This window comes from Poromitra crassiceps (genome assembly GCF_964638095.1).
Source record: "Poromitra crassiceps genome assembly, chromosome: 15".
Taxonomy (NCBI): domain Eukaryota; kingdom Metazoa; phylum Chordata; class Actinopteri; order Beryciformes; family Melamphaidae; genus Poromitra; species Poromitra crassiceps.
The window spans coordinates 3,060,755-3,074,373 of record NC_139634.1 but is presented as its reverse complement, the minus strand read 5'-3'; the positions used below and the strand labels follow the sequence as shown (position 1 = coordinate 3,074,373).

Below are 13,619 nucleotides of genomic sequence, written 5' to 3'. Positions count from 1 at the left end.
AGGTGTCAACACTCTTCAGGCACTCTTGAGAATGTACAACCGTATTTGTCGACTAGCATCGTGCTAAGGGCTAGCTGGGTCCATGCCCAGCCATGCTGACTGCTGCTACTTCATAACGTTAGAAACAAATTAAACGACTTGAATTCACTTGAACACGTGTAACGTTACTCACACTGTGTTGAAAATTAGGAAAGAAGTGTAGAAAGTTTCATGTTTATACGCAGCCTCAAACAGGTCCGCAGACCGCTGAGTTCGTTTGTTTGTGTCCCCAGCGCATGCCAGTGTGAATTCCCCATGTTAAAAACAGTGTTGTTTGGCACGAAGGCCCCCGCCCAGCCAGAAACCTAGAGACTAATACAAAGCTCCACCTCACGACGTTAGTCGGCTGTGCAATGGAGTGGGGAGCGGAGGAAAGAATTCCACCCAAACCTAGTCTGCAAAAAAACGAATAATAATTAGATAAAAATTATATGTTATATATGTAATATAATGTTATATGTTATATATCTCTGCTTGTCACAACAAAGGGAAACCGTGCATTTCAGTTGGACAGCGGTCTGGCATTTCGGCTTTGGAAATAATTTGTGTGTGTGCACTTCTCAGTGACTTTTCTTTGCTACTAAGTAACTGGGGGCGCTGGACATAAAGATGGGTCAGGGTTTGCGTAGATTATTTGCATAAATTGTCTTGTTTTTTTTGTTTTTTTGTTTTTTTCAGATTTTTTATCCCCCATTAGTGCTAATTTTAATTTTATTTATCCTGGTTGCTGCTCCACCCTCTGTCGATCTGAGGAGAGCCGAAACTGGCCCCATGCTTCCTCCGAGACATGGGCAGTAGCCAGCCGCTTCTTTTCACCTGACAGGGGAAGCTTCACCGGTAGGACATACTGTAGCACGTGGGAGGATCACGCTATTCCAACGAGTTCCCCTCCCTCCGAACAGGCGCCCCTAACGACCAGAGGAGGCACCACATTAGCAACCAGGATATTGCATGTTTTGGTGTGGGGTTCCTATATGAAGAAAATCCCCAGGGGGTACGGGGAGAACATGCAAACTCCACACAGAAAGGCCCTTTTGACGACCCCACCCGGACGGTGGGCACTCGAGGACATGCGGATGGGCACGCACTCCTTCAGCGCTCACAGCGTCCCAGGTGGGAATGAAATCCAGGACCTTCTAGCTGTGAGGCGACAGCGCTTACCACTGCGCCACCGTGCCCCCCTGAGTTGTTTTGTTTACTTTTAAACTGTTTTGCCATTTTGTTTTTTACATCTATACGTCTGTGTGGGATACCTTGCAAGACGATACTGGGTGGTGAAACATGGATTGGATGGAGTAGATAGTCACTGGACAGGTTAGTCATGGTTTTAGTAGGGATTCTACACCAGGATTGATAGGCAAGACCTCACAGATAGCTCCTGAACCACAACTGAGGGTTTAAAACCATAAGTAATAAGTTTGGAAATTAAAATGTCATGATCGATCACATCAAAAGTAGCACTGAAGTCTAGCATTACTGTGCCCACAAGCATTGAGCTGTCAATTGATGTAAACCGCAGGTGTTTTTTTATGAGCACCTCAGAGTTGGAATTGACAGTTTTGTCTAAGTGATAATGGTTGTTTACCTGGTAGCACACTAAGGTATGTGTTAAGTGATAATGGTTGTTTACCTGGTAGCACACTAAGGTATGTGTTAAGTGATAATGGTTGTTTACCTGGTAGCACAGTAAGGTATGTGTTAAGTGATAATGGTTGTTTACCTGGTAGTACAGTAAGGTATGTGTTAAGTGATAATGGTTGTTTACCTGGTAGTACAGTAAGGTATGTGTTAAGTGATAATGGTTGTTTACCTGGTAGTACAGTAAGGTATGTGCTACGTGGTAATGGTTGTTTACCTGGTAGTACAGTTAGGTATGTGCTAAGTGATAATGGTTGTTTACCTGGTAGTACAGTTAGGTATGTGTTAAGTGGTAATGGTTGTTTACCTGGTAGTACAGTTAGGTATGTGCTAAGTGATAATGGTTGTTTACCTGGTAGTACAGTTAGGTATGTGTTAAGTGATAATGGTTGTTTACCTGGTAGCACACTAAGGTATGTGTTAAGTGATAATGGTTGTTTACCTGGTAGTACAGTAAGGTATGTGTTAAGTGATAATGGTTGTTTACCTGGTAGCACACTAAGGTATGTGTTAAGTGATAATGGTTGTTTACCTGGTAGTACAGTAAGGTATGTGTTAAGTGATAATGGTTGTTTACCTGGTAGCACAGTAAGATATGTGTTAAGTGATAATGGTTGTTTACCTGGTAGTACAGTTAGGTATGTGCTAAGTGATAATGGTTGTTTACCTGGTAGTACAGTTAGGTATGTGTTAAGTGGTAATGGTTGTTTACCTGGTAGTACAGTTAGGTATGTGCTAAGTGATAATGGTTGTTTACCTGGTAGTACAGTTAGGTATGTGCGAAGTGATCATGGTTGTTTACCTGGTAGTACAGTAAGGTATGTGTTAAGTGATAATGGTTGTTTACCTGGTAGTACAGTTAGGTATGTGCTAAGTGATAATGGTTGTTTACCTGGTAGTACAGTTAGGTATGTGTTAAGTGATAATGGTTGTTTACCTGGTAGTACAGTTAGGTATGTGCGAAGTGATCATGGTTGTTTACCTGGTAGTACAGTTAGGTATGTGCTAAGTGATAATGGTTGTTTACCTGGTAGTACAGTAAGGTATGTGTTAAGTGATCATGGTTGTTTACCTGGTAGTACAGTAAGGTATGTGTTAAGTGATCATGGTTGTTTACCTGGTAGTACAGTAAGGTATGTGTTAAGTGATCATGGTTGTTTACCTGGTAGTACAGTTAGGTATGTGCTAAGTGATAATGGTTGTTTATCTGGTAGTACAGTAAGGTATGTGTTAAGTGATAATGGTTGTTTACCTGGTAGCACAGTAAGGTAGGCTATGTGTTAAGTGATAATGGTTGTTTACCTGGTAGCAGGGGCGGTTCTAGGCCTTTTTTGGGTGGGCTTTAGCCCACCCAAAGAAATAGAGGCAAAAACATTTTTTTTTTTTTTTTTTTTTTTTTTCCCCCCCCCCCTCTCCAAATCCATGGTGGTCACCCCTGGTGGTCAGTAAGATGGGCTGGTTGAGCCAATGTTAAAATTATCTTTATTTATTATTTATTTTAGCTTTAAAACTATTTTTTAATTTTCTGCTTAAAGTTCATGAAAAAAAGTGGCATTCTTGTTTTTTCCCACAATAATTTTATAATACCATTTGTAATGCCACCGTTGTAGTGCTGTTGTTCAAAATTAAAGTACATTTTCTCCGATTTATTGGTGTCTTTCTAGTCACACAATTTAATAGTCAGTCTTTCCCATACACTGATCTATTTGTGGTGGTACACACTACATAGATTTTGACCCCCACAAATACTGCCACATATTAACACGTTGACTGCCACTGACGTATATATACGTCAAAAAAATCCAGCGGTTGACTGCCAGCGACGTATTAATACGTAAAAAAAAATCGTTTTTTTTTTTTTGACGGTGCTACGTGGATCAATGCCCCCCGCGTCTCCTATGGAGATATTGGAAGTATTGAATGTGTATAATCTATTTTACCGACCAGCTAGGTGGCGACGGTGCCCTCCCGACAGAGAGAAAGTCAACCAAAAGCAGCCGCCTCCCGCGGCTGCTTCCTCCTTTCTCAAGTAAATGGCTTGCCGATTTTACAGTCATCAGTCACCAGACTCGCCGCTCTCGGGCCGCGCCAGCAGCAGCACACGGGGGATTGCAAATTTGCATAAGCCTAGAGTCGCACGGGGCTTCATCGGGGCTCTCAAACCCAAGAGACGAGTGAGACCTATCCACACTCGCTGCCAGGGAGGGAGGCTGCTCAAACTCGCTGCCAGGGAGGGAGGCTGCTCGAACTCGCTGCAGCAGCAGCAGCAGCAGACCACTCGCTTGTGACAAACGCAGGCTGAAAGCCACTAGACACGCCCACGGAGGGAGGAGTTGAAGGAGAGGGCGTTCGGAACTATATTGTTTGGATGTCTGATCTCTCACTGATGCCAAAAATAAATGGTTAAAGTGACTGTTCTGCCTGTTTGATTGAATTTCACAAAACTGCGATTATCTCAGCTTCCTGTCTCAGACGCTCAAACCATGCTGTACTCAACGGCTAATATCTACATAACTACTAACTCTACAAACTAACTCTTTTAGACAGAGAAAGCACACATTCTATTAGTACTTTTCTGAACTTTGTGTTCACAAACTCCAAGCAGAAAAGAATCCTCGGCTCTTTTAAAATGAGCCAGAATCCTCAAAAAACGGCCTGGCAGAAGCTACCTACAGCAAAAAAAAAACGGCTGGCAGTCAATGTGTTAATTTCAACTAGTTGACTGCAAACTCCTGCTTTAGTGCTTACAGTATATTATTATCTTGTCGGAATATTATTCCAGACAATAAGTTAGGAAGTTCCCTTTTGATTTAATTTTACTTTTGTTTTGCCTACAAAGCAAAATGTTACTTTACTTGAAACTCCACTGAAGTGATTTTGGTATTATTTATGCAAGCATAATTCTACCATAGGCCTATAGTAACCTGTATGCAGAATATATATAGTATATATAGGGAAACAATTATTTTTTCATCACTGTAAAACCACAAACGGTAAAGAAGATATTGATGTGTGTAGTTCTTCATAGATCTAGTCTCTTTATTTTGATCTCAAAGTGCGCCAGTTTGATCCATTTTTACTTGAAACTGTACAAAATTTTCTTCCTGGGTGGGCTGAGCCCACCCAAAGCTCTGATGCTAAAACCGCCCCTGCCTGGTAGTACAGTTAGGTATGTGCTAAGTGATAATGGTTGTTTACCTGGTAGTACAGTTAGGTATGTGTTAAGTGCTCATGGTTGTTTACCTGGTAGTACAGTAAGGTATGTGTTAAGTGATCATGGTTGTTTACCTGGTAGTACAGTAAGCTATGTGTTAAGTGCTCATGGTTGTTTACCTGGTAGTACAGTAAGCTATGTGTTAAGTGATAATGGTTGTTTACCTGGTAGTACAGTAAGCTATGTGTTAAGTGATAATGGTTGTTTATCTGGTAGTACAGTAAGCTATGTGTTAAGTGATAATGGTTGTTTACCTGGTAGTACAGTTAGGTATGTGCTAAGTGATAATGGTTGTTTACCTGGTAGTACAGTTAGGTATGTGCTAAGTGATAATGGTTGTTTACCTGGTAGTACAGTTAGGTATGTGCTAAGTGATAATGGTTGTTTACCTGGTAGCACAGTAAGGTAGGCTATGTGTTAAGTGATAATGGTTGTTTACCTGGTAGCACAGTAAGATATGTGTTAAGTGATAATGGTTGTTTACCTGGTAGTACAGTAAGATATGTGTTAAGTGATAATGGTTGTTTACCTGGTAGCACAGTAAGGTATGTGTTAAGTGATAATGGTTGTTTACCTGGTAGCACAGTAAGGTATGTGCTAAGTGATAATGGTTGTTTACCTGGTAGTACAGTAAGGTATGTGTTAAGTGATAATGGTTGTTTACCTGGTAGTACAGTTAGGTATGTGCTAAGTGATAATGGTTGTTTACCTGGTAGTACAGTTAGGTATGTGCTAAGTGATAATGGTTGTTTACCTGGTAGCACAGTAAGGTAGGCTATGTGTTAAGTGATAATGGTTGTTTACCTGGTAGCACAGTAAGATATGTGTTAAGTGATAATGGTTGTTTACCTGGTAGTACAGTAAGATATGTGTTAAGTGATAATGGTTGTTTACCTGGTAGTACAGTAAGGTATGTGTTAAGTGATAATGGTTGTTTACCTGGTAGTACAGTAAGATATGTGTTAAGTGATAATGGTTGTTTACCTGGTAGCACAGTAAGGTATGTGTTACGTGATAATGGTTGTTTATCTGGTAGCACAGTGAGGTATGTGCTAAGTGATAATGGTTGTTTACCTGGTAGCACAGTAAGCTATGTGCTAAGTGATAATGGTTGTTTACCTGGTAGCACAGTAAGCTATGTGTTAAGTGATAATGGTTGTTTATCTGGTAGCACAGTGAGGTATGTGTTAAGTGATAATGGTTGTTTACCTGGTAGCACAGTAAGGTATGTGTTACGTGATAATGGTTGTTTACCTGGTAGCACAGTAAGGTATGTGTTAAGTGATCATGGTTGTTTACCTGGTAGCACAGTAAGGTATGTGTTAAGTGATCATGGTTGTTTACCTGGTAGTACAGTAAGGTATGTGTTACGTGATAATGGTTGTTTACCTGGTAGCACAGTAAGGTATGTGTTAAGTGATCATGGTTGTTTACCTGGTAGTACAGTAAGGTATGTGTTAAGTGATAATGGTTGTTTACCTGGTAGCACAGTTAGGTATGTGTTAAGTGATCATGGTTGTTTACCTGGTAGTACAGTAAGGTATGTGTTAAGTGATCATGGTTGTTTACCTGGTAGCACAGTAAGGTATGTGTTAAGTGATCATGGTTGTTTACCTGGTAGTACAGTAAGGTATGTGTTACGTGATAATGGTTGTTTACCTGGTAGCACAGTAAGGTATGTGTTACGTGATAATGGTTGTTTACCTGGTAGCACAGTAAGGTATGTGTTAAGTGATACTGGTTGTTTACCTGGTAGCACAGTAAGGTATGTGTTAAGTGATACTGGTTGTTTACCTGGTAGCACAGTAAGGTATGTGTTAAGTGATAATGGTTGTTTACCTGGTAGTACAGTAAGGTATGTGTTAAGTGATCATGGTTGTTTACCTGGTAGTACAGTAAGGTAGGTTATGTGTTAAGTGATAATGGTTGTTTACCTGGTAGCACAGTAAGGTATGTGTTAAGTGATAATGGTTGTTTACCTGGTAGTACAGTAAGATATGCCGCTCTGAAGCTGTAGCCTATCGTATTGGCTCCGAGACATATATACATCCCAGCATCATCATCTGTTGCCTTGGTAACAGCCAGCTTGTTGAGGTATGAGCCGTCAGGACGAGACCACACTTCCCCTGTCGGCATCACAACAAAATGCTGCCCTCCAATCTGGGATGGAAGAATACAACAGACAAGAATATACTTTGTATACAGTATTCTATTCTATTGAACTATATATTTGTTCTTTCACATTTATATATATATGTTGTTACCAACACCAGCTGGCATCCATTTTACCTTTGCAGTGGGCTCTAAGTGGTGATATTGCTATATATGTATTGTGTTGCCTGGGAGATAAAGACTACAAATCCCATGTTTCTGGTGTGTGTGACATCGTCATTCCCTGTGTTGGCAGCGATGGCAAATTGATCATTTAAGACAGCTGGGTAACAAGTCGACAAGCAATAGAGGGTATGCACACCCACTGGAACACGCCCCCTCAATCAGGAATGAGTGTCAAAATGAGTGTCAAGTTCCTCCCTGAGAAGCAGGTGTCAGTTATCTAGGCTGATTACTGCATTCAAGCTCAGTCTTGCTGTGACTCAGTGGGCGTGACCCCACAGTGACTTCTGCCTCTGTGACATCACATGCATACCCTCTATAGCCTACAGTAACTCCACAAGGCTAACACAGAGAGCGGCTAACAGCAATACAGTAACTACACAAGGCTAACACAGAGAGCGGCTAACAGCAATACAGTAACTACACAAGGCTAACAATGTCGGAGACATTGGTGCTTGGATGTCTGCCCACCATCTCAAGCTGAATCTTGGTAAGACCGAGCTACTCTTCCTCCCCGGGAAAGACTGTCCCCTCACCGATCTTTCCATCTCCATTGACAACACTACTGTGTTTCCCTCTCAAACAGCTAAGAACCTTGGAGTGATCCTTGACAATCAGCTGTCCAACTCAGCCTACATCGCAGCAACTGCCCGCTCCTGTAGGTTCTCCCTGTACAACATCCGCAAAATCCGTCCGTTTCTCACAAGGGAAGCAACACAACTCCTGGTCCAGGCACTGGTCATCTCTCGCCTGGACTACTGCAATGTTCTTCTGGCTGGGCTACCTGCTGCAGCCATCCGACCGCTTCAGCTCATTCAGAACGCTGCAGCCCGTCTGGTATTCAACCAACCCAAATTCTCTCATGTCACTCCCCTCTTCCGGGACCTTCACTGGCTTCCCATCTCGGCACGCATTCAATTCAAAACACTGGTTCTGGCCTACAGGGCAGTACACCAGACAGCCCCCCTGTACTTACAATCTATGGTCAGGCTCCAAATCTCTCACCGTTCCCTCCGCTCCTCCACCAGTGCAGGACGCCTCGCCCCTCCTCCACTACGGGGGCTCAAAAGTCGCTCATCCCGTTCGCGACTCTTCTCGTCCCTGGCACCTCAATGGTGGAACGAGCTTCCACCTTCAGTCAGGACGGCCGAATCACTGCCGATCTTTCGGAAAAGACTAAAGACACACCTTTTCAGGCTCCATCTGGGCCCTTCTTGATCTAACTTCTTTCTCTCTTTAAAAAAACTAAAAAAAAACTAACCTGAACTAAACTTGTACCACTGTTCCTTCAGAAGTTGTAGTTATCATAGACTGTGCTCCATAGTTGATTGCTCTATTGCTGACAAAAATGTGTTATTGTAAGTCGCTTTGGATAAAAGCGTCTGCCAAATGACGTAATGTAATGTAATGTAACACAGAGAGCGGATAACAGCTGACACACAGTCAGACACCGGAGCAGCTAGACTGTCTGCATGTTGGACACATAGCCACAGGACGATGGTGTCTTCCAAACCCTCACCATTACTGCGTTCATGCAAAAGACGGGCTAATCGTCGGAGCATGTCCTAACATGGGTATAGGCGCTTAGCTTGAAATTTTAGCAAAGCGCATGACGAAGAACGCACCATCAGGACCGGGTTCCAGATGCAACTACGGGATGTGGACGTAACACGTACTTAAAGGGGGACTAACCCCCCAGATATGTAACAGAACAGTGATTTGAAAATACCTATGGAAAAAACCAAGAAATGACATATGCTCTTGTCTATACTAGACTCTTTGGCTGTGTTCAAGTCATGATTTTTTTTCGGAAATCGACGCCATTACAGTTTGCCTACCACCTCGAAAATAATTTATTTGAGAGGGGCAATATCTTTATAAATATCAACAACTAGCCAACGTTGGTGGTCTGTATAGAAACAGCGTTGCTTAAAATGGTTGAAAGTTATATAAATTTGGTAATTCAGTGGCGAACTAGAAATTTAATTATTTTTCTCCATGTGTGTGTGTGGCGTCTGTACCTATCGATAAGAGCAAAGTGACGTGAGGCTCGTTACGGCAGCACAATAGGACAAACCCCCCGCTCTGGGGTAACACAATGCGAGATTTCTCCACATCATTCCCTCGTCCAACTTGCCATGAAGTCCCTTTTTCATTTTAGTTTATGGGCTTTTCGTGATTCTTGTTCAAAGTTACTGCAGCGCAGGGCAGTGTCAGACCTCCATGTGAAGAGCACCGCCCACACGTCCCCTGCAGCGCAGGGCAGTGTCAGACCTCCATGTGAAGAGCATCGCCCACGCGTCCCCGCTGCCTAAGGCAGGGCAGTGTCAGACCTCCATGTGAAGAGCATCGCCCGCGCGCCCCCGCTGCCTGGAGCACAGCAGCTTGCTCGCGCTCTAAAAGGCAGGGTGCCTACGAGCTGCTGCCTGGCCGGCAGAAAGTGCTCCAGACTCTGTGTGATAATCCTGTAACAGCATTTGAGCTTATTCAGGTAAGATATTAATAATGTAATGACACATTCAGCGATAAACTGTCTACAATGAAGACATATGTCAAATATGACAACGTGGTGTTCAGTATTTTAAGAGCACAGGAGCTACTTGCCCGATCAAACCCATTCCGCGCAGCAAAACACACACACAGCGAGTCAACGTGGAGGAGGAGCACACACACACAGACAGAGTGTGTGTGTCCCCAGTCGCCAGTCGCTCTGCTCTGCTCACTTCATTTCCTGAAAAGTTGGCGTTGCTTGTACACAGTGACGATATTATAGTAGCCGATTTGTTTAGAGCAGCTTTGTACGTTGTCACGTCGTAGTATAGCGTTATATTTTACATGTGCGCTAAACTGCGATGAGATTTGTTTGCGGAAATGTCAGACTGTGCTCTCTCTGCTCTGAGCACAGAGAGCAAGCAGGCAGAGGGGGAGAGAGAGAGAGAGAGAGATCGGCTCCCTACAAGCAGCAGAGTGAGTGAGAGAGAGAGAGAGAGAGAGAGAGAGGGATCTGCATGGGGAAAGTGGGAGAGAGATATGATGCTGCTGCTAAGTGCACTGGCTGCGCTATAGGCTACACTCTCCATTCACAAACTGCACTGGTCTCTGTGACCGCGATGGCGCTCCAAGGATTAAATTATTATTACTCTCTTGCCTTTCATGACACAACTTTAAAATGTAGATAGATAGTAAAAAACACATATTTAGGAAAAGTCATGGACAGGCAGGGTCATATCTTTTATTGAAATAGAGTTACATGCATTGAAAATATCAAAACGGTCCCACTGACCACAGTGGCGGTTCTAGTGTTAACAGGTCAAGTGACACAAACGTCCAATGAGCTGTGTGTATTGTAGCTACTAGCACCATATTGGTAGGAAAATGCTTGTGACATCATGGGAATAGGCTTGGAGTTGTGAGGAGCTGAAAGGGTACAGGGGGAGTAGTGGAGTAACTATCTTGAAATCCCATAGTCTTTGGGGACAAACTGACGTCAGTTTGTACCAAATCTCCCATTCATTTGCGGGCAAAAAAAAAGCAGTGTTCCATGCTTATGCCAGTTATGCTGCTGAAAAATGATACAAATGGCAGAATGGCAACAGTTTGGTCACAAATGTGGAAATTTTGACCAGCATTCTTCACACATCACCCCCAAAGTCATATATATTGGTTAAAAGCTGAAAAAAAGTGTTTTGGGGGTTAGTTACACTTTAAGGCAAGCCACAGGGGGTAGCTTGCCTTGTTTGATGTTTGATGCTAGTTGTTTGTTGGACAGCCTTCAAATAGCTTAAGCACCGTCTACATATTGTAATATTATGAAAAAAGAAAAAAAATGTTTCAGGGCTTTCAGAGTTATTTTCAGGCGGTTCTAAGAAGCACTTCTGACACAACATAAACAAGCCTTGCTGTAAATCAGAGGACGACTGTCCCATTACCTCCAGAGAGGAGTTGTAGTGATCTCCTGGCTCCACCCTCTTCAGCCATTGGACGGCGGGTTTGACATCACTGGTGACCCGACACTGGAAGGAAGCAGAGCCGCCAAACTCCACAGTGGTGTTCACTGGATGGCTTCCTGTTAGCACTGGCTTACAGAGGGACCTCTCTGCACACACAGGCATGCACGCACGCACGCACATGCGCACACACACACACACACACACACACACACACACACACACACACACACACACACACACACACACACACACACACACAGTTACAGTTGATGCCGCTTGACACACTGGTAAGGTGGCAGGTATAGAATGCCTAAGTCACGCCCTCTTCCGGGTTTTCCCATGGGGCATAGGGAGTTTAATTCCCGTTTTTTCATTTTTCCAGTTTTACTTGGACAAACCAAGCGGTTCAGCTATATTTAGAATAGGGAGAAAACATTGAACATTTCCTTCAGACTCAAAAATGTAGTTCACTGACGTTGGCTTCCATTTGTATTGGGAACTAAGGAGTGACGTCACACCAAAGTTGTCTTCTTCTTAGATCTGACTCATTTACTTACCTACAACATCTAGTTTATAGCTGGCAGTGATGCTGCCAACTGCATTAGCCACATGGCATGTGTAGGTGGCGCTGTCCTGTGCTGAGAGCTTCCTCAATGTCAGTGTCCACTGGGGCTGCTGGCCAGACTGGGCCGTCAGCACCACCTTGTCCTTATACCATGCTATGGTTGGTACTGGACTACCACTGGCCTGGAAGGAACGAAGGAAGAAAGAAAGGAAGAAAGAAAGAAAGAAAGAAAGAAAGAAAGAAAGAAAGAAAGAAAGAAAGAAAGAAAGAAAGAAAGAAAGAAAGAAAGAAAGAAAGATGTCACCTGCCGCTCCTCTTGGCCCAGTCAATGAGCAAAGTGATAAACCAATGAACAAAGCTTCTCCCAAGGCTTCTCCCTCACAGCTTCCCTCCCTCACGCCCCCTGGTGGACAGTATAGATAGGGATCTGTTCACCTGACATTGGAGCCTGACAGAACTGCCTTCTGGTCGGAACAGAGCCCTCTGACGCATCCTGGTGGGCTGAGTAAACCTGGGATAAACTAAGATGGAGAGAGGGGAGGAGAGAGAGAGAGAGAGAGAGAGAGAGAGATGGGACAAAAATGCTAAAACAACAAAATTGTAACACTTGGAAAAATAAATGACTCAACAGATCCCAAGAAGTTGAAAACTGTAGAATCAACCATCAAAAACTATAAGAAACCCTTTGATTATCAAATTAAAATGAAACAATTGGATGACACATTCTTTGAAGACAAACTAAAATGGTGCAAAGCATGTGGAGCTGACAACGTCAGGACACTCAAAAATAATTTTGCAAGCTTGGCAGGTCTGCATGTGCCCAGGGGCGGACTGGGATCATAATTCAGGCCAGGCAATAGATACCAAGCAGGCCAGGCTGATACGGGCCAACGCGCATGCCGGCGACCTTTGGTTGGCGGCGAAAAATTTGGGCCGTTTGAAGCCCAATTTGGGCCGTTTGAAGCCAGATTTGGGCCGTTTGAAGTCAGATTTGGGCCGCGGGCCGCTTGAAGCCCAATTTGGGCCGTTTGAAGCCAGATTTGGGCCGTTTGAAGCCCAATTTGGGTCGTTTGAAGCCAGATTTGGGCCGTTTGAAGCCCAATTTGGGCCGTTTGAAGCCAGATTTGGGCCGTTTGAAGTCAGATTTGGGCCGCTTAAAGCCCAATTTGGGCCGCTTGAAGCCCAATTTGGGCCGTTTGAAGCCAGATTTGGGCTGTTTGAAGCCCAATTTGGGTCGTTTGAAGCCAGATTTGGGCCGTTTGAAGCCCAATTTGGGCCGAGTCCAATTTTACTATGAGATGCACCCACTTTAACCCTGAAGTGTAATTATTACTTCAGACTAACTAATAAAGTAATAAAACCACTAGTAAACCAGTAGGCGGCGCCTGGCCTGCTGTTCAGTGAGTGGCCTGACTGCGGGCACACAATTTTTTTTTTTTTTTTTTTTTTGCAGGCCAGGCCAGGCCAGGCCACCGGGCATTTGCCCGACGTGCCCGATTATGCAGTACGCGCCTGCATGTGCCCCTTTTTAACATTGAGCACCTGCCCCTCTGAAGGTCTCTGCATAGCCTTGACTGCATGACTCCTGGCAGGGGCGTAGCTACTGCAGGGATTGCATTCTTTTTAATCAAATCAATGTAAGAATGGTTCATATAAAGGGCAAATTTTATGCAGTGAATTAATACTCAACTCTCTAAGTAGATGTTAAAAAAACATTATCAACAGTAACGTGGCTAATAATTAAACAACATATTTGCATTCATATATAACAACATGTTACTGGACCTGTCAAATGAAGTGGGTCTATTTTTGACAATTCAATAGTAATTCCTAGATGTACCGGACCTCGGTCATCATGGTACCAGGCCTCGGTTGTCAT

The 13,619-nt window shown here is 43.6% G+C and overlaps 1 protein-coding gene across 1 annotated transcript in view; it reads right to left on the bottom strand.

The window, feature by feature from the left end:
* LOC310790815 (fibroblast growth factor receptor-like 1) overlaps positions 1 to 13,619 on the bottom strand; it is a gene marked incomplete at both ends in the record, with an annotated part of 19,003 nt that extends 5,384 nt beyond the window's left edge. The window contains 5 exons of the mRNA XM_083652526.1: positions 6,871 to 7,051; positions 11,155 to 11,321; positions 11,733 to 11,922; positions 12,176 to 12,261; positions 13,586 to 13,619. Of these exons, the coding sequence (XP_083508652.1) occupies positions 6,871 to 7,051; positions 11,155 to 11,321; positions 11,733 to 11,922; positions 12,176 to 12,261; positions 13,586 to 13,619 (658 nt within the window). The remainder of the gene's footprint in view (positions 1 to 6,870; positions 7,052 to 11,154; positions 11,322 to 11,732; positions 11,923 to 12,175; positions 12,262 to 13,585) is intronic.